General features: G+C 35.2%; 1 protein-coding gene across 5 annotated transcripts in view; it reads left to right on the forward strand.

The window, feature by feature from the left end:
• PTPN4 (protein tyrosine phosphatase non-receptor type 4) overlaps positions 1-27,759 on the forward strand; it is a 183,245-nt gene that overhangs the window by 38,375 nt on the left and 117,111 nt on the right. For 3 of the 5 annotated variants that reach the window (XM_081141862.1, XM_081141859.1, XM_081141861.1), the window contains exons 2-5: positions 278-432; positions 15,457-15,564; positions 27,530-27,572; positions 27,650-27,749. In XM_081141862.1, the coding sequence (XP_080997988.1) occupies positions 295-432; positions 15,457-15,564; positions 27,530-27,572; positions 27,650-27,749 (389 nt within the window). In that variant the 5' untranslated portion in view covers positions 278-294. Of the gene's footprint in view, positions 1-277; positions 433-15,456; positions 15,565-27,529; positions 27,573-27,649; positions 27,750-27,759 lie in introns of those variants that run through there. The other 2 variants (XM_081141860.1, XM_081141863.1) reach the window with 2 other exon arrangements.

Here is a 27,759-nt window from a genome sequence, read left to right on the forward strand (position 1 = left end):
ATTTATATATTTTGAATTAGAATATGACTCCCTGAACAATTTATCTGTTTTGTCAATGGAACAGTTAAAAATAAAGCTCTTCTCCCAGGTAGTGTGTAATTTTAGTTTAGATAATGAACTATATATATGATATTTTTTTATACCTGTAATTCTTACCTGGCTATTGCAAAATTTATAGCTGCTTTTTACCTAAGTGTTAGTTGAAAAATACATGTTTTAAACTACTTTGTATCTTGAACTATTACTTTATTTAGTGAATTTTTTTTCCCCAACTTAGACCTTGTGTGGACAGTAATGACCTCACGTTTCCGATTGCCTGCCGGCAGAACCTACAATGTACGAGCATCAGAGTTGGCCCGAGACAGACAGCATACAGAGGTGGATTGCAACATTCTTCTTCTGGATAACACTGTACAAGCTTTCAAAGTTAATGTAAGTATTTTATGTCGCTTTTAAAAATAATCTCTGATTATAAATCTGAATTTAGGTTACATTTTAAAATTAAAATTGGTTAATTATAGTACAGTTTGAAACCCTTATTCAATGGAGAAAAGTATTTGTAGTGTGGGTTTATAACTATCAAATACAAGTTCTCATTCAGACTGGGTCTTTAAAAAAGTTGAGAAATCAGCAGTATGTTATGATTAATTAGTGGAGCAGATCAATAGTATGCGGGTAGTTTTTATAAATGTGCTTGAGGGTGCTTGAAAGGAATTTGCTCTCCTAAATAATTTATATATTTTCATTTTAATCTTTCTTGTACTGTTTGTGAATAAAACTTTTGCTAAACAAAGATAAATGACAGCCCTGATCCTATCTGAGTCTTATCTGAGATATTTATTCAACAAATACTTGTTCATCTTATTTGTGTATAGCTTTATTTGTTCACCATTATTCGTGAGGTTCACCCGTGTGGTGTGTGAACAGTAGTTGGTTCATTTTCATTACTGTATTATAGTACTCTGTTATATGAATATACTGTAATTTACTTGTCCACTTATTTATTACCATTTACTTGTCAAATTTACTATTGATGTGTATTGGGATTGTTTCTACTTTGGGCTCTTATCAATCATGTTGCTGGTGAATATCCCTGTGCATATCTTGATATATACAGGGATGCATTCCTGCTTTTTGTTTAAAAAATTTCAGGCCAACAGAAAAGGTGAAAGAGTAGTGTAATGAACACCCATATACTCTTTACCTAGATTGACCTCTTAACATTTTGTTGTATATTTACTTTCTTTTTCTCTCTTTATTTTCTAAAATACTTACATCTTAAGTACTTACCTGTAAGTACTTCAGCAGCCTAAGAGTCTCATAAATTACCACAGCACCATTATCATACCCCAAAATTTAACATTATGAAAATAATATCTAAGAGTATCTAATAATAGCATCTAGATTCAAACTGGAATTCCTCATTCCCCATTTCTACATCTCCAGGAAAACACTTTCATATGGTTCCTACTGTGTTCCACAGGTACAGTAGTCCTCCCTTATCCATAGTTTTGCTTTCTTTGGTTTCAGTTACCTGTGGTCAACTATGGTCTGAAAATACTAAATGGAAAATTCCAGAAATAAGCAATTCATAAATTTTAAATTGCTTGCCACTCTGAGTGAAATCTCACGCTGTCTTCGTCCATTTCGTTTGGGACCTGAATCATCCCTTTTTCCACACAGTGTATGCTACCCACCTGTTAGTCCCTTAGCTGTCTTGGTTATCACAGAGAGAGAGAAAGACCACATTCACATAACTTTTACTACAGTATATTGTTATAATTGTTCTATTTTATTATTATTGTTGTTAATCTCTAACTGTGCCTAATTTATAAATTAAACTTTGCCATAGTTATGTATATGTAGGAAAAAACATGGTATCTACTGAGTTTGGTACTATCTGTGGTTTCAGGCAACCAGGGGGTCTTGGAACAATATGCCTAGCAGATAAGAGAGGGGGACTTTGTTTCTGTACTTTGAAATCTTTAAGTAATATGTTATTAATCTTCTGAAATCCTGCCATTTGTGACAGCATGGATGCACCTTGGCATTATGCTAAGTGACAAAAGTCCCACAAAGACAATACTGTATGCTTTCACTCATGTGGAATCTAAAAAAGTTAAACTCAGAAACAGAGTAGGATGGTGGTTGCCAGGGGCCTGGGTAATGGGGGAAATGGAGAGATGTTGGTCAAAGGGTACAGATTTCCAGTTAATAGGGCAAGTACTGGGCATCTAATGTACAGTATGGTACTATAGTCAACAATACTGTATTATATACTTGAAAGTTACTAAGAGAATAAATCTTAAATGTTGTTACCACATACAAAAAAAGGTAATTGTGTGAGGTGATGGATGTGATAACTAACCTTATCGTGGTAATTATTTCACTACATACAGTTGACCCTTGAACAACATGGGTTTGAACTGTGCAGCTCCATTTATACATGGATTTTTTTCAGTAAGTATACATGTGGCCCTTTTTTGCATCACAGATTCAACCAACCTTGGATTGAAAACAGAATTTTTGATCCCTGGATGCAGAGGGCCAATAGTTTGTATTGTTCTGTGCTATTTTATATAAGAGGCTTGAGCATCCATGGATTTTGGTATCTGCAAGGGTCCTGGAGTGAATCCCCCACAGATACCGAGCAATGACTGAGTTTTGGGAGAGACAAAAAAGTTATATACGGATTTTTTACTGTGAGAGGGTTGGTATCCCTAACCTCCCCCCACTGTTGTTCAAGGGTCAGCTGTATATGTGTATGAAATTATCACTGTTCACATCTTAAATTTATACAATATATGTGAATTATATCTCAGTAAAGTTATATCTTAGGAAAATAAAATATTAATCTTTACTTACCAGTTTTTTAAGCTTAAAATTCTATATATGTATTACTGTATAGCAGAATCACTAATTTATCTTCTTTATCCCAAATTCCATGCCATTTTACATTGGAAAAGGGGCTGCAGAGTAGTACCTTTAAGGATATTATTTAGCATACCTAACTAACGTGCTTGTACAGAAAGTCAAAATTTTAATTAATTTACTTATTAATAGATAGTTGGAGTATAGTTTCCATGCAGAGATAATATTTAGTGCAGGGAATTCTGCTTTATAAAAATTTCTGGTTAATGAAAACTCTCATGTATTAGAGAGTTGATATAATAAAAGGAGCCTTTTTCCTGTTATTGACTCTTTAGACTTCTTTTTGGGGGCATTTAAACTTAATAATTTGGCTTTAATTTAATATTAGTTAATATTTGTTTAATTAGTAATATTTAGTTTTTATTTTAACTTACAGTTTTGTATTTGTTTCAAATTATTGTAGAAGTATTTCTTTTCCCCCACCTAGCGTAATTTTTCTATTGGTGCTTTAGCTTTTTTGTTTTTGTGTGTGTGTTTTTTAATATGTTTTTATTGATAACAGAGAGAGAAAGGGAGAGGGGGAGAGAGTGAGAAGCATCAGTGCTGAGAGAGAGTCACTGATTGGCTGCCTTCTGCATGCCCCCCATTGGGGATCGAGCCCACAACCCGGGCATGTGCCCTGACTGGGAATCGAATTGAGATCTGGATCATAGGTGGATGCCCAACCTCTGAGCCATGCTGGCCAGGTGGTACTTTAGTTTTTAATAGTATGTTTTATTTTTTAATGTGCTAATCAGTGTGCTATCTAATTACTTTTTTAGGAAGACATATATTTAATATATTTTATATATGTTTATATGTTTACTTACCAGGTCTAATAGAGTTGAGTATATTACTAGAAAGATAGGCACTAAGGTATTAGAAGCTTTCTCTACCATTACTTCAGGTCATCAGAAATGCAGATTGTTGCAACCACTATGGAAAGAGTGTGGATGTTCCTCAAAAAAATTAAAAATGGAATTGCTTTATGACCCAGCTTTTCCACTTCTGGAAATATATCCAAAGAAAACTAAAACACTAATTCAAAAGGATATATGCACTTGCAGCATTATTTGTAATAACCAAGATTTGGAAGCAACGTAAGTGCCCAACAGTAGGTGAGTGACTAAGTGGTACATTTACACAATGGAATATACTCAGCCATAAAAAATGAAGGAAATCTTACCTTTTGCAACAGCATGGATGGACCTAGACGGTATTATGTGAAGTGAAATAAACTAGTCAGAGAAAGACAAATACTTCATGATTTCACTTACATGTGGAATCTAATGAACAAAATAAACAAGCAAAATAGAAACAGATTCATAGAGGACAGACTGTGACAGCTGTCAGAGGGGAGGGAGTTCAGGGGACTGGGTGACAAAGGTGAAGGGATTAAGCAGTACAAATTGGTAGTTTCAGAGTAGCCACAGAGATGTGGATTGCAGCAAGGAGAATATAATCAGTAATGTTGAGATAAAAGTGAATGCTTGAGGCAGCAGGGGGCCACTCTGTAGAGTGCATGGTTTTCTGACCACTCTGCTGTACATCTGAAACTGATGTGGAACGGTATTGAATGTAAATTGTGGTTGGGGAAAAAAAAAACTTAAGAGGAATAATATGAGAAATTAACTCTAGGATATGTAGTATATTTATTCTAGGTATTTGCACCCAAGTCATTCAACATGTTTGAGTTGCTTTGTACTTTTATATAAATGCTGCATATTTTAATCTATGTGAATGGCTACCTGGTCATGCATTTTGCAACCTGTGCAGTGGCAGCCTGCAAACTAATAGGGAAGTTCAGACCTCTGGTATTTGTTTTCTTAAGTCTATTAAATACAATTAAGTCTCAGAAGTTCCCATTGTGGGCAGCTGCAAGGTTCACCAGCATACTCTGTTCACTGGAAAGGAGAACCATTCACTTTGTTCTGGAGATCACCAAGCATTGATTTGTAACATCTTAGCTGTTGGAGTCATTGCCCTAAAGATTTCTATATCTCAGGTGAAATACTCATTGTTGCCAAAGTCGTCTTTTTTTCTGGTACTCATCTCATCAGAGCTTTTTGTGTATATTTTCCTGAGAGAAAATGATGCAACGAAGAAGTTGCTATAACTTCATTAGTTCATTCTCTTTCTCTGTTGTGGACGCAGGAATGAGGTACGTTCATTGGTGTTGCTTCACTCACAGTTTCAAAGTTCTGTTTCCACTTTGGCTTTGACACAGCCACTTACTTTACTGTAGACAGCATACAGAGTGTGTTGTCTCTGTCATGCCCTGAGTTTGTCATCAAGTCACCAGAAACATGTCTCCATTAAGTACCTTAAAATGTATAGTACTCCTACTATAGTGGATGGAGTTCACCAACCTATGAGGATTTTCTCCTAATTTTTGGCTGTATTTTTACTTTAGTAAAGCTGTTTAGCAGTAGTCTGTGTGGCAAGGAAGAACTGGGGGAAACTAGCCTGTTCCAGTTATTAGGATTGCGTAAGAAATTACCCTAAAACTTAGTGGTATGTTTATTATCCTTGGGAATTCTGTCAGTGAAGGATTCACACAGGAGTGGCTTGTATCTGTTTCATGTGTTGGGCCTCAGCTGGAGGACTCAAAGGCTGGAGGCTGGAATCATTCAAAGGCTTATTCACTCATGACTTACCTGATCCCTCAGCTGGGCCTTAAACACCTGTATATGACCTCTCTGTATCCTGGGCTTCTTTACAGCACAGTGGCTTCAGTCCAAAGCTGACTATCCTTAGACGGGGAGTCAGGCTGTCCCCATGTTGTCTTTTCTGATCTGGCCTTGAAAGTCACATGTCACTTCCACCTTATTCTTTTTTCAAGGCTATCACAAAGTCACACTCAGGATCAAGGAAGAGGAAATAGACTGTCTCTTGATGAAAAGTGATAAGGTCCTAAAAGATTATGTGGGATCAAATATTGTTGTGGAGTTTTGAGGAAAGGGTAGTCTGACAATAGGTCCCCGTGGTGGATGCATGCATCTTATGCTGACCTCCTCACATCACTGCACCTCTGTTCTGCCTTCATGCAGTATACCTAGGAATTCCTCCCACAGCTGTCTCCCTTGCTACCAGAAGGGTGGCTAATATCTTAGAGGTTGGAGATGAGAGGGAGGTTTGATTTTTACTGTCTGTCTTTTGTATCATTTGAATTGTTTTTCTGGGATTTATATATTTATTTTATATGTGTATGTATCTGTGTGTGTGTGTACGTGTAGTTATTTCTGGAAAAACTGGAAGAATATTCAAAATGTATCATAACTTACTCGATACACATTACTCGTTGCACAATTCTGAGGCATTTTGTAGGTAGCAGTATTTAAAGATGGAAACGAAGCTTATACATTGAGGATTATTTTTTGCTTTCATTTTTGTCCATATTGTATTTTTCCTCAATTTACTTTTTGGAAATAAAATTACCTTAAAAATGCTAACTAAAGATGTTCTCTAAAGTGTTTTCTTTGTTATATATATCTATGAACACAACAAAGAATAATAATTTTTTAATGATACCAGAAATTCAGTTGTTAGTGAAAGACGCAATAAATCATAGATTTTTTTTTCTTGAAATAAAGTGAAATTTAATTAATACATATGCTACTTATGTGATAAGTTGGGATGATGAATATTTAGTAGGCTGAATCTTCTCCCTTTTTTCATCTCTTGAAGTATTTGTTGACCAAATCAATAGTACAAACAGAATTATAATGGTGGGGGTAGCTAGTGGGTGCAGGTTGAGATGGGAAGTGAAAGGAGTATAAGGATGATGGATAAGTATATAGCTAAATGAAACTAACTTACTTGGAATCATTCTACAGTAATATTTGTAAAGGAGGATAGAATTTTGGGGGATTTTTTTCCTGGTTATTGTTCTATTGACTTTATTTCACATATGAAAAAATAGGTTTAGAGTCATTAGGTTACTTGCCAAGTCAGTGGCAGAGCAAGGACCATGCATGTTTGTGTTGTATATGTAAGAAGGTCTGTTAGGACCTCTTATTTTCAACACTTTATTATTTTATCAGGTATTATTTATTAAGTATTACTTTAGCCCGACTTAAATATGATGTGTTAATTCCTTTAAAAATATTATTATTTACATACGTCACCCAGAATTCCTCAGAAGTTTTTGTTTTTACATTCATTGGTTTATCCATATATACAGTTTTAAAAACCAAATAATTCTGTTAAGTGTTGTAACAAAAACTACCACACTCAGCGCATTTAGTTTTTCTCTCTTATTTATTACTGTAGGTCTAAGAAACATGCTTATATTATTTCTTGGTTCTGTCTGCTTTGGTTGTTGTTGTTTTTTGTTGTTGTTCATATTATGTATTGACTTTGGAGGATGATAATTTAGATCTCTCATACCTCTCCCATGTTACTTCCTGTCATCCTGTCAGTAAACAAAGTCATTATAATATTTGGTCAGTTCAGTATTTCTTTTCCCTAGAGAGAAATCCTTCAATTATATGCCTGTAGTTTGTAGAGCCTCACTGGGTCTTCTTAGAGCTGAATGAGAGAAAGGGACTGGAGAGATCTCAATTCTTCATATGTAGGCTTTCACTTATTATGTAGATTTTCCCTGTACAGTAAAAATTAATCAGCTGTACCTGATATCCCTGAGTCCAGAGTCTTACTGGCTCATTTTCTTCAGAGAGTAAATCTCTAGTTCTTACAGAGATTGGCAGAAGGACGGGGGAATCTTATGGTCACAGAAAGGGCTGTTATTATACAGACTGGCTTTGATTACTGTCTTCACTGTTTTTTTTAGTGTGTCTTAAGCAGACATTTGTGTTCAGTCTGCCTCATTTAGCTTTGACATCTCTCAGATTGATTTTCAGTGTCTACCCTGAAGAAGAATTTACCAAGTTTTTTTGAGTAAGATCAGATGTTAAAATGGACTGGTCGTCTTTAGTGCAAACAGACTTGATAATTTGTCAATTTTCATAGAGTGTGAAAATTCAGACATTGTAGTATGTGATAGATCTTTACTCTGTATCTGTGAGTCTGTTTCTATTTTGTTTGTTAGTTTATTTTTTTCTCTTAGCTTCCACATAAGTGAAATCATATCTTACTTGTCTTTTTCTGACTGGCTTATTTTACTTAGCATAATACCCTCTAGATCCACCTATGCTGTAGCAAAAGGTAAGATTGCCTTCACTTTTTATGGCTGAGTAGTATTCCATTGTGTAACTATACCACAGCTTTTGTATCCACTCATCTGCTAATGCACACTTGGGCTACTTCCAAATTTTGGCTATTGTAAATAATGCAGCAGTGAACATGGGGTGCATATATTCATTCAAATGTGTTTCAGCTTTCTTCAAATATATTTCCAAAAGTGGAATCGCTGGGTCATAAGGCAGTTTCATTTTTAATTTTTGGAGGAAACTAGTTTTCCACAGTGGCAGCACCAATCTGCATTCCTAACAACAGTGCACGAGGGTTCCCTTTCCTCCACATCCTCTACAACACTTGTTATTTGTTGATTTATTGATGGTAGCCATTCTTAAAGATGTGAGGTGATATCTCATTGTGGTTTTCATTTGCATTTCTCTAATGATTAGTGACATTGAGCATCTTTCCATATGTCTGTTGGCCATCTGTATGTCCTTTTTGGAGAAGCATCTATTCAAGTCATTTGCCCTTATTTTAATTGAATTGTTTGTGTTCTTGGTGTTGAGTTTTATAAGTTCCTTATAAATTTTGGATATTAATCCCTTACGAGATGTATCGTTGGCAAATACGTACTCCCATTCAGTGGGTTGTCTTTTCATTTTGTTGATGCAAAAGAGTTTTAGTTTGATGTAGTCCCATTTGTTTGTTTGTTTGTTTGTTTATTTATTTATTTTGTTTCCCTTGCCCAAGGAGCTATATCAGAAATAGAATCATAGAGTAATTGGGTAACATTCTCTGCTTTTCTAATCTTTGTCATAGTGTAGGTAAATTAGAGATTATGTGTCCTTTGAAGGTTGTTAGAATTTACAGATTTGGTAAAGCTTTCTATGTCTGGTGTCTTTTATGTGTGAGATTTTAAACTGCTTACTGTTGTTGTTTTTCATTTTTGTAGGTCTGTATGCTCTATCCATGGTTCTGTTTCCTTTTGTATTTATGTTGTTGTTAGTTTGCTTTTTTTGTTATTCATATCCAGTCTTCTCAGAGGTTTGTGTGTTGTTAATCTTTTTAATCCATCTATAAGTAATTTTGGAGTATGGTGAAGTTCTGATTTTGGTGAAGTTTTATTCTTTCCATATAGATATACAGTTGGTTCCTTGTAATCATATTGAAAAGACTTCCCCATCCCCACTGCTCTTCAGTACTGCTTCATTGTAAATAAAGTTTGTGTGGGTTTGTTTTCTGGGATTTTTCCTTCTACTATAATAATATCTTGGTCTATCTTTGCCAATCCACACTGTCTTAATTATTTTTATCTTTATGATAAATATTTTTTATTGGATAGAGCAAATCATTTTATATTTTTAATACTTTCAGTCATTTAAATTTATGGTCTCTATTGTTCTGTTATTTGAAGTTCTAAAGGGATGTAATTCAGCCATGCTGACTTGTGCTCTTGATTCTTCTTGTGTTTTATAATTTTGGATTGTGACCTTGTCTTCAGATAAGCGTTAACTCTAGGAATCATCTGTAGTCTGACTTAAGGATATTTTCCTTGAGAAATGTTTCTTTTTTACTCAGGACTAATATTTTATCATAATTTTTCACCTTTTGGGTTATACAGACAATAGCATAAAATCAAACTTTAGACCCATGCAAGGGCAATCCTTGTGGTTGTGAATTTTCAGGGGATACCTTTTTTTATCCAGATCTCGGATGAAAGCAGAAAATCTTCTTTGATCTCATCCTGAGCTGGTGGGAGGTCCCCCCAAAATCCACTAGTCTGCCTTTCACTAAGAATATTGCTGCTATCCAGGATCCAGGGTTTCATTGGGAAACTTTTAGTTTTATATCTCACTTGGCTGAGCCCATGCCCTACTTACTGTCTCACCTTTGTGGGATAAACCTATATGGCTTATTTTTCAACAAGCCTTTCCATGGCAGCCCTAGTACAGCTTATGTTAGTTCTTAAATTTTCTGTTTCTTCCTTTCTTCATGCTGATTTCTTTTCAGCTTACCTATGCAATTAAAAGAATGTTTATTACATTTTATCCAGCGTCTCTTGGGATTTTTGTTGCAGAGAGTTTTTAGGTTATCTAGTCTGCCGTATTGCTGGAGAGGGAAGTTGGTATTTTTAAATAGACTGTACAAAGAAATGTGTATAGTCAGCTTAAATAATTTCTCTTTCAGATGAGAAGACTAAATATAAATAGTCTTCCATTGTTAGCAATGACAAAATAGTTCTTTGAAGCAAAGTATCATGTAGTGTTTATAAATATGGACTCTTGAGCCAAATAATCTGGGATAGAATGTACTGGTGTGATCTTTTCAAACCTGTGTTTCCTCCCTGTTCCTCAGGTTTTTTTAATCTTTAAAGATTCTTAATCATACCTACCTCATAGGGTTATTATGATAATTAAATGTGTCAATACATGTACACTTATAACTGTGTCTAACATAGTAAGTGTTGGCTGTTTTTATTGTTGTTGTTAATTTTTGTTAGCTATAACTCTTACTTCTTGGGGCTCTTTCTCTCTCTCTCTCCTCCCTCCCTTCCACTCTCTCTAAAAATCAATGGAAAAATATCCTCAGGTGAGGATTAACAAAATAATAATAATAACACACTTGGCATAAGGAGCAATCAGGCAACTTGGCTAGTCTGAGCACCCTGCCTGGTTTTATACTTTTCCTCCTATAGGTTTCGAAGTTCCCCTGCCAGATATCTTGGGCAACAGACTAGATTTCAAGGTCCCCCTTTTACATTGATGTGGTTTTCCCCAGAATTTATGAGAACATCTGGCACTTTTATCTCGGCAAATCCCAAGACTGCTGACTTCTTTGTTCAGTGGGTGAGATAAAGTCTCCCTTTTTTATCTCCCCTTTCCCCTCTTCCTGCTCTAGCAGTGATCTGTCCTGCCTAACAGTTGAAGATGAGAAGCATATTCTAAATTGAATTGTCATTCTCTATAAGTAAATGCCTAATTCTTTTTAGAAAAACAATTGCTTTCAAGATTTTTTCTCTCCCAGCTGGGTGTGGCTTAGCGGGTGAGTGTCGACCTAGGATCCAGGGGATCACTGTTCGATTCCCGGTCAGGGCACATGCCCGGGTTGCGGGCTCAATCCCATCGGGGGGGCATGCAGGAGACAGCTGATCAGTGACAACTCTCTCTTCATTGATGTTTCAACTCTCTCTCTCCCTCTCCTTTCCTCTCTCTGAAATCAATAAAGATATATTTTTTTTAAAAAGATTTTTTTCTCTTTTTCTTTTGTTTTTAATAGTTTGATTATGATGTTTCTTGGAGTAGAGTTGTTTGGATTTATTTTGTTTGGACTTCACTTGGATTATTGAATCTGTGTTTTTGGTTTTTGTCAAATTTGTAAAATTTTCAACTAGTATTTTCTCAAATATTTTATCGTCCTGAAACTCTCTTCTCTTATAGGGATTCCAGTGACATTATTGCTAAATATCTATTTTCATTGTCCCACAGGTCTCTGAGGGTCTGGTCATTTTCTTTTTTTCCATCAGTTTTCTTTGTTTAGATTGGCCTACTGATCTGTCTTGAAATTCATGATTCTTTTCTTTATCATCTTCATTCTTCCCTTGAGTACATCCAGTCAGTTTTTATTTCTATTACTATATTTTTCAGTTACATAATTCCATTTGGTTCTTTTTTATCTTTTTATTTCATTGCAGAAACATTCTTTTTCAACTTTCCCTTTTTAAAACAGCATTCATAATGGCTCATTGAAACATTTTTATGATGACTGCTTCAAAATCCTTATCAGATAATTCAACAGCCAAGTCATGTCAGTGTCGATTGACATCTGTTTGTTGTTTCTTCTCACTCTTGTTGAGATTTTTCCTAGCTCTTTGTGTGATGAGTGATTTTAGGTAATATTCTGGATATTTGGGGCAATACGAGACTGAATAACATCCAGTCTTCTTTGTTGCAGGGAGTCACCCTGGTACTATACAGATCCTGGCCTGCTTTTGTAGGTTGTGGTTCTAATAACAATTTGGTTTCCAGAAACTTTGCTTTACTTTGTCAACTTCATGTGTGTTATCTAGAGACCTATCTGAAAACAGTACAGATATTACACACTGTAGTTGAGTTTTTAAACCTTTTCTTTTAAAATTTGGTCAGTTTCACATGTGATACATTATGGGTATCTATCTAGGATTTTATTTCAAGGAAACCAAAAGGCTGAGAGAACTACATGTAAGAGCCAAAACTATAAAACTTTTAGAAGAAAATAAATGAGTAATTATTCATAACCTTGGATTTAGCACAAACATTAAAAAAAAAAAAAAAAGTAAAGTGCTTCACAAAAATGAAAAAGTTTTGTGCATCTCAGTATGTGATCTGCAATGTGAAAAGAGAATCTATAAAAGGGGAGAAAATTTTTGCAAATCTTAAATTCGATAAGGGTCTAGCATCCATAATATAAAAAGAACTCTTAGCCCTGGCCATTGTGGCTCAGTTGGTTGGAGCATTGTCCTGTACACCGAAAGGTTGCGGGTTCCATTCCTGGTCAGGGCACATACCTAGGGTATTGTGGGTTTGATCTCTGGCTCTTGTCAGGGTTTGTGTGGGAGGCAGCCAGTCGGATGTTTCTCTCTCTCTCCACCCTCCTCCCTCTCTCCCTCCCTCTTCCCTCTCCTTTTACCCCCTCTCTAAAAACAATGAACACGTCCTTGGGTGAGGATTAGAAAAAAAGAGCTCTTAGAACTCAATAACAGAGACTATCAACCCAGTTTTTGAAGTGGGCAAAGGACTTGATTAGACATGTCTTCAGAGATATACAAACGGCCAACAAGTACGTGGGGAAAAAATGCTCAATATCATTAGTTATTACGGAAATGCAAATAAAAACCACAGTGAAGTACCACTTCATGCCCACTAGAAAATAAAATGTTGGCAAGGATGTGGAGAAATTGAAACCCTCATGCATTGCTGATGAGAATATAAAATGGCCCTCGCTGGCATGGCTCAGTTGGCTGAGCATCATCCCATGCACTGAGAGGTCCCCTGTCAGGGCACATGCCCAGGTTTCAGGTTTGATCCCCAGTGTGGGGTGTGGAGGGCATGCAGGAGGCAGCCGACTGATGTTTCTCTCTTTCATCGATGTTTCCCTCTCCCTTTCTGTCTCTCTAAAATCAATAAAATTGTTTAAAAATGGGTACAACTGCTGTTAAAACACATTGTTATAAAATTGCAAAAGGAGTTTAAAATTTAAACAGAATTTTCATATGGTCCATCAACATCACTTCTACCTGTATATCCAAAAGAACTGAAAGCAGATACTCAGATACCTACCTGTACAACAGTCTTTATGGTAGCATTATTCATAGTACCAAAAAGGTGGAAACAATCCAAATGTCCAACAACCGGTGAACAAATTGTGATATAGGTATATAGATAGAATATTATTTAACCATAAAAAGGAAATTGTGGATATATGGTACAACATGGATGAATCTTGAAAACATCATGCTAAGTAGAAGAAGCCAGACACAAAAGGTCACACATTGTTTGATTCCATTTATATGAAATACCTAGAATAGGTATACAGACAGTACATTAGTGGTTGCCAGGGCCTGGGGGGAGAGAGAAGGGATGCTGTTTATTAGGTATGGTATTTTTTTGGTGTGATGAAATTATTTTGGAACTAGATAGGCATGATGGTTGTACAATATTGTGAATGTACTAAATGCCACTGAATTGCACACTTTAAAATGGTTAGTTTTATATTATATGAATTTTAACCTCTATAAAAAGAAATGGAAAGAATACTCATGGAATTCCCTAGCCAAGCTGCCACCTTTTTTTCACCTTTTAGAGTTTTTTATCATTATTTTTTTAAGTTTCACTTGCTGGAAGTATAGCGAGAAGTAGGCCTACTCCATCTTGTCCCTAGAAGAGTATATTAGACTTATCTTAATAGCATTTTTAAAAGGTTACTGCTTGATCTCCATCCTGGATCAATTTAATGAGAATGGGAGAGGGGTAGGGGGTGGAGAGTTTGCATCAATATGAAAAATATTCACAGATTATTTGAATGGGAACCACCATTGTGGAGTATTGTTTGAAGGTTTGCGAAAGCTATTTGACTCAGTCTGGCCAGTAAGACATGAAGGGGAAGCTCTTTGTAAGGTAACCTTACAAGGAAGGTTATTCTTTTAAACATTGCCATGTATAGGTATGAACTTTGAAATTGCCGTGATCGTCTTGCTTTCAAGCCTACAAATGCAACCAACACCAGGAATGCAGATTAGAGAGATGGAAAGAAACCTTATACTTGATTACCTCTCTCATCTGCTAAATTAGCCAGCTCTGGATTCTGTTGTACCTCTGTATTTTTCCATTATGTGAAAAAAATATTTCAGCTCTGAGATTTGATTCTAACTTGTATTTGGAAGCTACCAAACTGCTATAACTAATGACAGAAAAAAATAGTGTTAAAATATACCTCTGCTTACGAACATGTTTTTTTCTAATATTTGTCGTATATAAATGATACTTCAGTGAACATATTGGCATGTATAGCTATTTCCCCCAACATTGGATTTTATTTTTCACTCAGGTTAGGATGCTAGAAGTAGTCAGTATTGTTATTGTTCTTGTTTAATATTTCCAAATTGCCTTCCCAGTAGAGTGTATCTATATCTACAATACAAGCAGCAATAAGTATTTTTTTGTTAGTCTTTGAGTTTTATTTTTTGGATTGTTGTCATTATAGTTTTCAACTTTCATTTCTTTTATTACTGAACATGTTTATCATTTCTTCATGCATTTATTTAGTTTTTCAGAGAATTATCTAGTCGTGCCCCTTTATCACAACTTCCTAACTGTGGGATTTAGGGAAGTTACTAAAACAGTAGAATAATAAACAATGTCTACCTGATAGAATTGGTTATGAAGTTAAAATGAGATATTTTTCTAAAGTTCTCTGGATACTTCTATAATTCTTTTATCAGTTTGCTACAAATAATTTTCACCATTTTTGTTTCCCTTTTTGTGGCATTATTTATTTTAGACACACAGATTTTAAGTTATAGTCAAATATGTCACTTTCTAGTCAATTTAAATGTAAGACAAATGATATATATATATGAGTTATTGGAGCAATAATATAAAATTACAAAAATACCATACTACCCTGAAAGCAGAAGGCATTTTCAATCAAAGGTTTCCTTTTATCTTTGTATTTATTATGTAGTCTTTGAAGTAGTTTGCCTGAAGTTAGACGGTTTTTTAAATACACTGTAATGTGTGAAGTCTTCATTCTCAGCAGTCATTGGTTGGGAACAGTTACCAGTTTAATAGAAGAGGAGAAAATTCCAAGAGGTTAAAAATCTGAACGTGTGTATAGCCTATCAGTGTTGATTTCCTTTTATTTTTCTTCTAGAAACATGATCAGGGGCAAGTTCTTTTGGATATAGTCTTCAAACATCTTGATTTGACTGAGCGTGACTATTTTGGTTTACAGTTGGCCGATGATTCCACAGATAACCCAGTAAGTTTAAGCTGTTGTTCTTCATTTTCATTTTAGTTTTTCTCTTTGTTCATAATATGAACTTCTTTCTGATTTATAATGTTCACTTTAGTGGAAGGAGACTTGACTTTGGCTGGTGAATGCAACACAATATACACATGATATATTATACAATTGTACACTTGAAACTTGTATAATTTTATTAACCAATGTCAGCCTAATACATTTAATAAAAATTTTTTTAAACTCAGAAACAAAGACAAAAATATTAATTTGATCATTAGAGGTAATTCTTTGCCTTTGTTCCTCATTTTCTTGATGTTTTAATCTGTAATGTTATTTCTTTAAGGTTGTTTTTTTTAAAAATTATAAATTAGTCTGTATATGTAGTGCCAGTTTATTTATGTGACTCAAACATCAAAGAAGTAAATCTAATTCATGCTTCTAGACTTAGAGAAAATTGGCATAAAGATTAAAATATTAATTTAATATTTAAAAATATTGAAGTAAAATATCTTTAAATATTAATGTATCTTGACACTAATACAAATTAGCCTGCATTAAGATTAAATTAGTTTTTTGTGGCATTCATGGTAAGCTGTTTGTGTAAATTTTCTAAGTAGGAAGATTCAATGGAGACCCTCATAAATGAGGTAGAGATTAAATTTCAGAGCTCTGCAATTCTTGGCAATATTGTTTTTTAGACTGTTACTAATTCCTCAGTAATTGCAATCATGATTCTTTTTATTGGAAAGGTCACATCGCCCAGCCAGCATTGCTCAGCAGTTGAGCATCGACCTGTGACCCAGGAGATCACGATTTGATTCCTGGTCAGGGCACATGCTGGGTTGCGGGCTCAGTCCCCAGCAGGGGGAGTGCAGGAGGCGGCTGATCAATGACTCTCTCATCATTGATGTTTCTCTGTCTCTCTCTCCCTCTCCTTTCCTCTCTCTGAAATCAATAAGGACATACTTAAAATACATATACATATACATATATATACATATATACCTATATATATATATATATATATATATATATATGAAAGATCACATCATAGAAATAGAAGATAGCATGTGATGAATAACAAAATGTTGAATTTTTTATAATTTTATATGGTTATACAGTGAGGTTTTTACAAAATAAAATGATATCCTTTTGACTAGTACAGGAGAATGACGATTTTGAAGGAAACCTTTTGTAGAGTTTTAAACAAATGGGAGGCTGCAAAATGATTCTCTGGATCAGGGCTTTAGAAATCAGTTTATAAGGCCATATTGGTAGAATGGCTAAATAAAATACAAATAACACGAGTAGGGCCTCTCTTGCGCACACGCTCTCTTTCTCTCTCTCTCTGTCAGAATCCTAGCTCCCTCAATAAATGGTTAGTAGGAAGTAAATATGAAATAGTAAATATTGCTTATTTTTGGCATAAGTTACTGATTTTTTAAAGTGAAAACTATGAGGATTGTATGGATAAAACAAATGAAGGGGCCAGCCAGTCTCAGTGGAAATAAATCCTTTTGTACTGAACTGAAATATAAACAAATCTTCCTCATCCTTTGATGCCTTTACCAGATGACTTGAGCTTTTCAAAGGGCCTAGAGGAATAGTGTTATTTCTCGATAAATAAATGCATGTGAAAATGGAAGTGAGTAGAAATGTCAGTAATGACAACTTTTCCCAGAAAGATAAATTGTAAGCCAGGCAAATATCTGAAAGGTGACTGCTAGACCTCACTATAAGCAACACTGAGGTTAAAAAAATAGATAATTCTTAGATTATCTTGCTGACAATCCCATGGGTCAGACCCTCTAGCTATAAGCCTGTCTTGAGATTGATTAGAGAAGTGACAAGACAACAAATGAAAAAGAGACCAGCTACTTACTACCATATTCACTGCCATGAATATGAAAAACCGTCATTTTTGGTTTCCCTAGGAATGATGATTAACTGGGGGTGGGGGGAGGTGGTGAAGAAAAGTGGGTAAGTGCTAGAGATATTTAGGAGATAAAGTCAACAGAATTTTTGGTTTGATTAAGGTAGAGTAGATTCATAAGGGAAAAAGAGAAATTGGGGTTAATATCTCAGATTCTGGCCTTAGCTGGTTTTGCTCAGTGGTTAGAGTGTAGACCACGGACTGAAGGTCCTTGGTTTGATTCTGGTTAAGGGCACATACCTCTGTTGCAGGCTTTTTCCCTGGCCCCAGTCAGGGAGAGTACGGAGGCAAACAATAGGTGTGTGCCTCTCACATCGATGTTTCTATCTCCCTCCCTTCTACTCTCTCTAAAAGCAATGGAAAAATATTCTCGGGCGAGGATTTAAAAAAAAAATCTCAGATTCTGTCTTTGGCAACTGGACAGGTCAAAGAACCATGCAAATAGTATTATTGGAATATAGAAATACTATTTATTTTGTATATTGTGTTTGTATTATGCAACCTTCCTAAATTCACTTTTTAATGCTAGTCATTTTTTGTAAATTCCACAGGATTTTCTACATACATTATCATGTAAACATAAGGAAAATTATATTTACTTTCAAAATTTAAACCAACTTTGTATTCCTGAGATAAATCCCAGGATTTCTATTTCTATTTGATTCTTTATTAACCTTATATCTTAAGAAAGACATTGCTAAATTCACTTATTACTTCTGGTATTTTTTAAAATTGATTCCTTAGGATTATCAATGTAAATCTTGTCATATGAGAATAGGGATTAGTTTCACTTTTTCCTTTGCAATCTGTATTCTTTTTTTCTATTATTTTTCCATTCCTTATTACATGGCTAAGACCACAATGACAATGATGAATAGAAGTGGTGGGAGCAGACTACCAAGCCTTGTTCCCTGTCTTAGGAGGAAAGTATTCATTGTTTCTTTAAGTCTGTTAACTGTAGGGTTTTTTAAAAAGCAGTGTAATTAAGGGATAACTTATATAGAATAAAATTCAATACCTATTCATAATGAAAACTCTCAAAGAACTTGGAAAAGAAATGGACATCTTCACTCTGATAAAAGGATATGACTCTACACTTACAGGTGCCTCAAGGAAATGTCAAGTAAAAGCACAGCAAGATGTCAGTACACATCCACTAGAATAGTTAAAATTAAATAATCTTACAATAACAGGTGATGGCAAGGATTGCTGGTAGGATTTTAAAAATGGCTTGGCAGTTCCTTGTAAAATTAAACGTAGATTTACTATACACCACCCAGCAAACCCAATTTTAGGTTGTTATTCAAGAGAAATGAAAATATTTTATAAGAAATCTTTTTTAAAAGTATGTTTTTATTGATTTCGGAAAGAGGAAGGAAGAGGGAAAGAGAGATAGAAACATCAATAATGAGAGAGTCATTGATCAGTTGCCTCCTGCACGCCCCCTAATGGGGATGAGCCTGCAACCTCGGCATGTGCCCTGACTGGGAATCAAACTGGCAACCCTTCAGTGCACTGACAATGCCCAACCAACTGAGCCACATCGGCCACAAATGATCATAGCAGCTTTATTTATAATAGCCCAAACCTGAATCCATCTTAACATCCATCAGTAAACAAATGACTGAAAAATAATTGTATTTTTATAATGTGAACCCCTATATGCTGTACTCTGTTATTTCATTTATATTAAATTGTAGAACAAACAGAACTGATACATAGTTAATGAGAAGTAAAAATGCACTCTCAGTTGTTGCTTTAGTGTTTTGTATAAAATCATGAAAACTATTTCTTTGATATCTGTATTCTTTAATGTTGTAACAGGAAGTTTACATGTAGAGCTTTTGAGGCTTTGAATATAATCCATTATTTAAATGTTTCTTGCTTTTTTATTATTGACTCAAAATAATATCCTTATTGTAAAGTCCTTTTTATTTTCCTTTGTTTCCCCTTAAGATGAATTCTTTACACAATTATAAAGTATTCTTTATTTATAACTCTACTACTCCAAACATTATTTTGAAATATTTCAAACATATAGAACATCATAGAAAATTTAAAGAAAAAGACACAAAAAACCCAACCCAGCTCAAGAAATAGAACATTGTGTGCAAGATGGCAAACTAGGAAGGTCCATCCCTCATTCCCGCACAGAAACATCAGAAAACAACTACAGACTGATCAAAGTAACCATAGAGAAGCTCTGGAGACCAGTAAGAGATTTTCAACAACTAAGCAAATAATTATTTTTGTGGTGTTTGATTGCACTTGCCCTTCCCCTTCCCCAGTGTGCACATTATGGCCAGGAGGGAAGCAGCCTAATTTTTTATTCCCTCTCTTGAGACAGCAGAAGCAGGATGAAAGTTGTTTGCAATATTCTGCTGTATCTGTTGGCTGCCCAAGGGATCGCTTTTGTTCTTATGTGACTTGGAGAGTACACAGGGAAGAGCAGCATAGTTTGAATCTCAGACTGGAAGCCACAAAAGGCAATGGCAGTTGCTGCAGCACATGAAAACTGCAGGGAGGACTGCACAGCCATGGACAAGAGACTAGTTAGAGAAATATATCTGAATATCTACTGAATACCCAAGAAGTAGCTGAAGTGAGACTCTGGGAACTTAGACATTTAAAACCAGACAGGGGAAAATAGAGGGTTAAAAAAAACACACACAGAGAGGTGCAGACAGAACAAATGCTAGAAAAGACCTGAGATGAACTTAAGCCTTTGTGCTGGGCTGATTAAAGCCTAGGGGCTCACTAAATTAGTGAAGGTGTTCCCCACTGAAGTGCAAAGATTTTGAGAGTTGGTTGTTTATTCAATGTCCAGTTTTCAACAAAAGATCACTGGAAGTACAAAGGAACAGAGAAAGGTTGCCCATTCAAAGGAATAAATTACACCTCTAGAAAGAGCCCCTGAAGAAACCTATACATCGGACTTACCAGATAGAGATTTTAAAACAACTGTCTTAAATATATTTAAAGAGCTGAAGTAAAATATGGACAAAGAAATAAAGGAGCCCTGGCCGGTGTGGCTCACTGGTTAGAGCACCGGCCCTCATACAAAAGGGTCGTGGGTTCAATTTCTGGCCAAGGGCACATCCCTGGGTTGCAGGTTTGATTCCCAGCCCCAGTTGGGGCGTGTGCAGGAGACAACCAATCAATATGTGTCTCACATCAATGTTTCTCTCTCTTCTCCCCCCAACCCCTCAAAAAGAAAAAATGGAAAAAATATCCTCAGGTGAGGCTTATCAAAACGAAAAAAGAAGAAATAAAGGAAATCAGGAAAACTATTTCTGGACAAAATGAAAATATAAAGAAAGAGATCGTAATTATAAAAAATAAAAAAGTAATCTGGAGCTGAAAATGGCCATAACTTAACTGAAAAATTCCCTAGAGGAGTTCAGCAGCAGACTTGAACAGACAGAAAGAATTGGCAGATTTTTAGAAAGGTGCTTAAAAATTATTAAGTATAAAGGGGCAAAAAGAATGAAAAAAGTAAACAGAGCCTAAGGGACTAATGTGGCAGCATAAGAAGACCAACATATGCATTATGGAAGTCCCAGAAAGAGGGTAGAGTGAGAAAGAGGCAGAGAGATTATTTGAAGAAATAATGGGCAAAAATTTTCTCAAGTTTGAGGAAAACTGTGGATGTACAAATACAAGAAGCCCACCAACCTGCATGAAGGATAAACCCAAAGAGAGGCACATTATTAAACTGTTGGAAGTTAAAGGTAGAATCATGAAAGCAGCAAGACAAAAGCAAATCATCACAATAAAGGGATACCCAGTAAGATGTTCAACAGATTTTTCAGCAGAAACCTTGCAGGGCAAAAGGTAGTTGGATGCTATGTTTAAAATGCTGAAAGAAAAAAAAACACCTGTCATCCAAGAATTCTGTACACTCACGCTCTTTTTAACCACAGGCATATGTTCTTAAAACATGTTATTAGGCAATTTCTTCATTGTGTGAACATCAGAGTTTGTTTACAGAAACCTAGATGATATAGTCTACAGCCTACTACACACCTAGGCTATATGGTACAGCCTATTGTTCCTAGGCTACCAGCCTCTAAAGCATGCTGCTGCTCTACAAAAATGCAGTAAAGAGATGCTGTAAACACAAGATGTATGAAGCTGCTGCTGGTGTAACATGGCATACTGTTTTACAGTAAACTTTTATTATAAGTAGAAAGAGTACACTCTAAAGTACCAATAAAAAGTATAGTGCAGTATAATAAATACATTCTCATTTATTATCAAGTATTTGTGCTGTACATAATTGTAAATCAACAGATGACAAATGCTGGCATGGATGTGGAGAAAAGGGAACCCTAGTACACTGCTGGTGGGAATGCAGACTGGTGCAGCCACTATGGAAAATAGTATGGAGTTTCCTCAAAAAAATTAAGTATGGAACTTCCATTTGACCCATTGATCCCACTTCTAGGAATATATCCTAAGAAACCAGAAACGCCAGTCAGAAAGAACTTATATAACCCTTTGTTCATAGTAGTGCAATGAACAAACAAAATGAACCTAAAGAGGCCCACAGCAAGACACATCATAATTAAAATGCCAGAGCTTAAAGACAGAGAGAACCTTAAAAGCAGCAAGAGAAAAGCAGTTAGTTACCTACAAGGGAGCTCCCATAAGACTGTCAGCTGATTTCTCAACAGAAACTGTGCAGGCCAGAGGGAGTGGCAAGAAATATTCAAAGTGATGAAAAGCAAGGACCTGCAAGGAAGATTACCCAGCAAGGCTATCATTTAGAATTGAAGGACAGATAGAACTTTCAGACAAGAAAAAGTTAAAGGAGTTCACACCCACCAAACCAGTGTAACAAGAAATGTTAAAGGGACTTTTAAGAAGAAGAAGGGGAAAAAAAGATAAAGATATGAATAACAAAGTGGCAATTAGTCCATACCTATCAGTAATTACATTAAATATAAATGGATTAAATTCTTCAGTCAAAGGATAAGGTGTCTGAATGGATAAGAAAACAAGACCCATATATTTGCTCTTACAGGAGACCAATACAGACTGAAAGTAAAAGGGTGGAAAAAGATATTTAGGAAACTTTTAGAAGCTATTGTACCAATATTTTTATCAAACAAAATGACTTTAAAACAAAGTCTATAACAAGAGACAAAAAAGGACCTAGCAATTTTACTTCTGAGTATTTATCCAAAGAAACCCAAAACACTAATTGGAGAAGACATATTGCATCCCCATGTTCATTGCAACATTGTTTACTATTGCCATGATGTGGAAGCAGCCTAAGTGTCCATAAGTGGATGAATGGATAAAGAGGAAGTGGTACATGTATACAGTGGAGTATTACTCAGCCATAAATAGGTATGAAATCTTGCCATCTGAAGTAACATGAGTAGACATAGAGAGTATTTTGCTAAGTAAAATAGAGAAAAATGCCATGTGATTTCACTGATCAGAACCTGCCAGTCAGAGAAAGACAAATGCCATGTGATTTCACTAATATGTGGAATCTAAAAAATAAACTAACAAAAACACTCATAAGTACATAGAACATTTTGATGGTTGCCAGATGGGAGGGGGTTTGAAGGATGAGTGAGAAAGGGAAAGGGATTCAGATGTGCAAATTGCCAGTTATAAAAACAGTCACTAGGATATGAGGTACAGAATTGGGAATATAGTCAGTAATATTGTAATAACTATGTTTGGTGTCAGATGGGTGTGAGACTTGTGATCATTTCACAAGTTATATAAATGTCTAATCACTATGTTTTGCACCTGAAACTAATATGTCAACTGTAATTGAAAAGTTATTTTAAAATATAAAAATATACTAGATATAAATTATTTCTAATAAATCACATTTAAACTCATATTGCATTGCAAATAATTAAGAACTTTATCTCAGATATATCATAGTACAGGAAATTTTGGCATGGAAAATTATGCTATGTGACTAAATGCTATGTGAGGTAGTGATATCTCAATGTTCATTTGTATGTATAAGAAAAAAATTAGAGAGCTTGTAGTACTTATTTTCAAGATGTAACAAAGTTACTATAAGCAAGTTCACTTCTGGATATGTACCAAAGAGAACTGAAAACATGTCCACATACAAAAATTAGTACTGAGGTATTCATAGCATTATTCATAATAGCTAAAAAATGGAGCCCACACAAATATTCATCAACTAATGAATGGATGAACCAGAAGTGTATATTTATATAATGGAATATTATTCAGCAGTAAAAAGGAATGTCATATTACCTCATACCTGGTAGGAGGGCTATAATTAAAAAGACAAGAACACGTATTGATGAGGATGGAAAGAAATTGAAATCCTCATACATAGATGATAGGAATGTAAAAAGTTGCAGCCATTGTGAAAATAAATTTGGCAATACCTTCAAAATTTAAATATATTGTTACTATTTACCAAACAGTACTACTCCTGAGAGAACTGAAACGTGTTTACAGCCCTAGGAAGTTTGCTCAGTGGTTAGAGCATTGGCCCGCAGACTGAAGGGCCCCAGGTTTGATTCCCGCCGAGGGTGTGTAACTCAGTTGCAGGCTCCACCCCAGTAGGGGCAAGAGCAGGAGGCAACCAAAAGATGTCTCTCTCACATCGATGTTTCTCTCTCCTTCCCTTCCCCTCCCTCCCTCCTTCCCTCCCTTTCTCTTTCTCTCCCTCTCCCTCTCTCCCCCTTCCACTTTCTCTGAAAAGCAATGGAAAAAATATCCTTGGGTGAGGATGAAAAAACACACATATATTTACACAAAAAGTTGTATGCAAATGTTCATAGCAGTATTATTATGAAGCCAAAAGATAGAAACAATGCTAGCTATAAAAGTGAAATGAAATACTGGTACAACGTGGATGAACTTTAAAAACCTTATACAGTTTATTGCCCCCTTATCTATGATTTTTCTTTCCGAGTTTTCAGTTCCCTGCAGTCCTAAAATACTACATGGAAAATTGCGGAAATAAACAATTCATAAGTTTTAAGTTGCTCACCATTCTCAGTTGCATGATGAAATATTGTTCCATCTCACCCAGGACATGAATCATGCCTTTGTACAGCATATCCGTGCTGTATATACTATCCCCTGTTTGTCAGTAGTTTCTCGTGACTCGATTATTCAGGATCACCTGAAGCAGATGATCCTCCTCATATATCATCAGAAGGTCAGTAGTAGCCTAATTCTACCTCACAGTGCCTGTGTCATTCACCTCACTTCATCTCAACATGTAGGCATTGTATTATCTCACATGATCACCAGAAGAAGGGTGAGTATTATACAATAAGATGTTTTGAGAGAGACCACATTCACATAACTTTCATTATAGTTTGTTGTTATAATTGGTTTATTATTGTTATTTTCTTACTGTGCATCATTTATCAGTTAAACTTCATCATAGATATGTATAGGAAAGAACATAGTACATATAGGGTTCAGTATTATATGCAGACTCAGGCATCCAGTGCTGTCTTGGAACATATCCTCCGTGGATTTAGGGAGGGGGCACTGTACTAAGTGAAAGAAGCCAAACAGAAAAGATCACCTATTGTATGATTTTACTCATATGAATGTCCAAAACAGGCAAATCTATAGAGACAATAAGTAGATTAGTACTTGCTAGAGGCTGTGGGTAGTGTGGTATTGGGACTGACTGCTAATAGAATGGAATTTCTTTTTGGGGTGATGCAAATATTCTGACATTTAGTGTTGATGGTTGTACAACATAGTGAATATACTAAAGTATACTGAAGTATACTCTTTAAAATAGTGAATTTTATATTGTGTGAAATACATCAATTAAAATGCTGTATTAAAATACTGGGTTTATGGTGATAAGCATTTTATAGTTTGATAAATATTGCCAAGTTATCCTACATTGAGGTGGTATAATTTATATTCTCACAAGCTATGTATGAGTTCTGTTTTCTTCACATTCTTGCCATTGTGGTATGTCATTAAAAGTTTTAATTTTTGCCAATGTTGCTGTTGAAAAATGATAACCTAGTAGACTATTATATTTCTCTAATTATGATCAAGATTGAGTATCTTTTCATACACTGAAATGTCATTTATATTTCTGTAATTTTTCTGTTCTTATCTGTTGTCTGTTTTTCAATTAGTGTTTTTTTTTTTTTTCTTTTCTTATTGATTTGTAGAACTGCTTTATATGTTACCTTTTTTTCCACTTTGTTTTTCTTTTGGCATAATAGTGTGTTTTTTTCTGTGAGCACTATCTTTACTGTATAGTAGTGCTCATTCTAGCATTGCTTCATCTTCTTGTTTTAATCCAAGATCCTAAGTTCAATCTCAGTGATGAGGCCTCTTCAGTTTTCCAGTGCTTATCATTGTACTCATAAGCGATGTCAGCTTAATACATCTATTTGTGTATTTGTTTGTATATCTGATATTAGAATATTTTGAAGGGAACACAATGAGGAAGGCAGTCTTTGGATACATTAATTGATCCCAGACTTTTATTTTAGACAAATATTAAAATGAAAATAATTTATGACTTTTTTCCCTAAAATGTGAAAAACTAAATCAGTAGATTAATGCATAGATGTGTGCCTTGGCTGGTGTGGCTCAGTTTATTGGAGCGTTGTCCTGTACACAAAAAGGTGGTGGCTTCCATTCCTGGTTGGGGCACATGCCCAGGTTTCGGGTTTGATCCCTAGTCGGGCCGCATGCAGGAAGCAGATGATCGATGTTCCTCTCTCCCTTCTTCTGTCTTTTTGATAGGGTGGTAAATGAAGACCTTTCTGAGGAGGTAGCATGTAGGCCGAGACACAGGTAATGAAAGGAGTCAGTCATGGGAAAGCTGGAGAAGGACATTCTATACATTAAGGAAACTTGGAATTGAAGGCCCTAAGATGGCATCTTTGAGTAGCAGAAAGGAGGCATTGTGGCTGGTGCTTAGTAAATTGAGGTAGAAGAGGTAAAGAGACAATGCTAAGGACTTTGGACCTTGCATTGAGAAATTATCGAGATGCTAAGCAAAGGGATGATATTGTGTTTTAAGACAACTGTAGCTTCTAGGTGGAGGATGAAGGTGGTGGTAAGAAAAGAGCAGGGACAGTAATTACAGGTCTGTGGCCAGCGTCATGCCAGAAATGTGGATGGTGGCAGACTAGATGGAGACTTGTTAAATTCTAGGTGTGGTTTGAAGGTAGAATCAGCTGGACTTGATGTGTTGGATGTTAGGGATAATGGAAAGAAAAGACACATGGATTACTCCCAGCCTTTTGTTACTAAAATCTATGTACTCTTCATGGAGTCACGTGTGGGAGGAAGGATTATAAATAATGACACATAAGTTTATATTTGTGTAGTGCTTTGAAAATACCGCCACATTTATAACCTCATTTTGGTTTCTTTAATCTTTTAAATTGAAAGATGTTGGCAATTGAAATATTTTCTGAATTCACTTAGTTTTTCTAAAATAGACCTTAACTGGCATTCAGAAGTGTTGGAGCTTACTTAAAATTCTCACACACAAAAAGCAGTCCTTTCCAAAACTATACATTATCCCTTACAAAGTTAATGGGGTTTTCTTTTTCTTGGGGGGGGGGGGGTTAGTTTATTTTTTAAGGAATAGGGTAGAAGTTACACAATTTTTCTTAAAAGTAGATTTTCATGGTGTATAGTTAAATTTTGTCTGAATGAGAGCATAAGGCCAAGCATATTTTTATGAGATAAAGAGAATTTTTTAAATGTGCCAGACTTACATAATATAGTTAAATTAACAGAATTCACATTAGATTGCAGTGATTATTAAAGATTTTTACTTTTGGAATAATTAGATGTGAAATTAAAATCAAACTCTTAAAGCTACCACATACACATATTCAGTACTTTCTAGCATAATTTTGTTATATTTGATATGAAAATCTGTAAATTATTTTCTTCCTACCTAGGCCTAGGCCTTTTCAAAAATGTAGTTTTTAGCATTAATCTTCAAATGGAACAGATTTGCATGAATCAGGGAATTAGTTCCTCAAGGGAAAATGAAATCAGTTTTATTTATTTATTTTTCAGAGGTGGCTGGATCCAAACAAACCAATAAGGAAGCAGCTAAAGAGTGAGCATACATATTTACTTGGTGTTTTGCACGTACACTTTATGAAGATAAAGGGTTAATATAATCTGATTAATTAGAACTGCTTTTACTAATTCTAGGGGGATCTCCTTACAGTTTGAACTTTAGAGTCAAATTTTTTGTAAGTGACCCCAACAAGTTACAAGAAGAATACACAAGGTGAGTTTAT

The sequence above is a fragment of the Miniopterus schreibersii genome, assembly GCF_964146895.1.
Source record: "Miniopterus schreibersii genome assembly, chromosome: 7".
Lineage (NCBI taxonomy): Eukaryota > Metazoa > Chordata > Mammalia > Chiroptera > Miniopteridae > Miniopterus > Miniopterus schreibersii.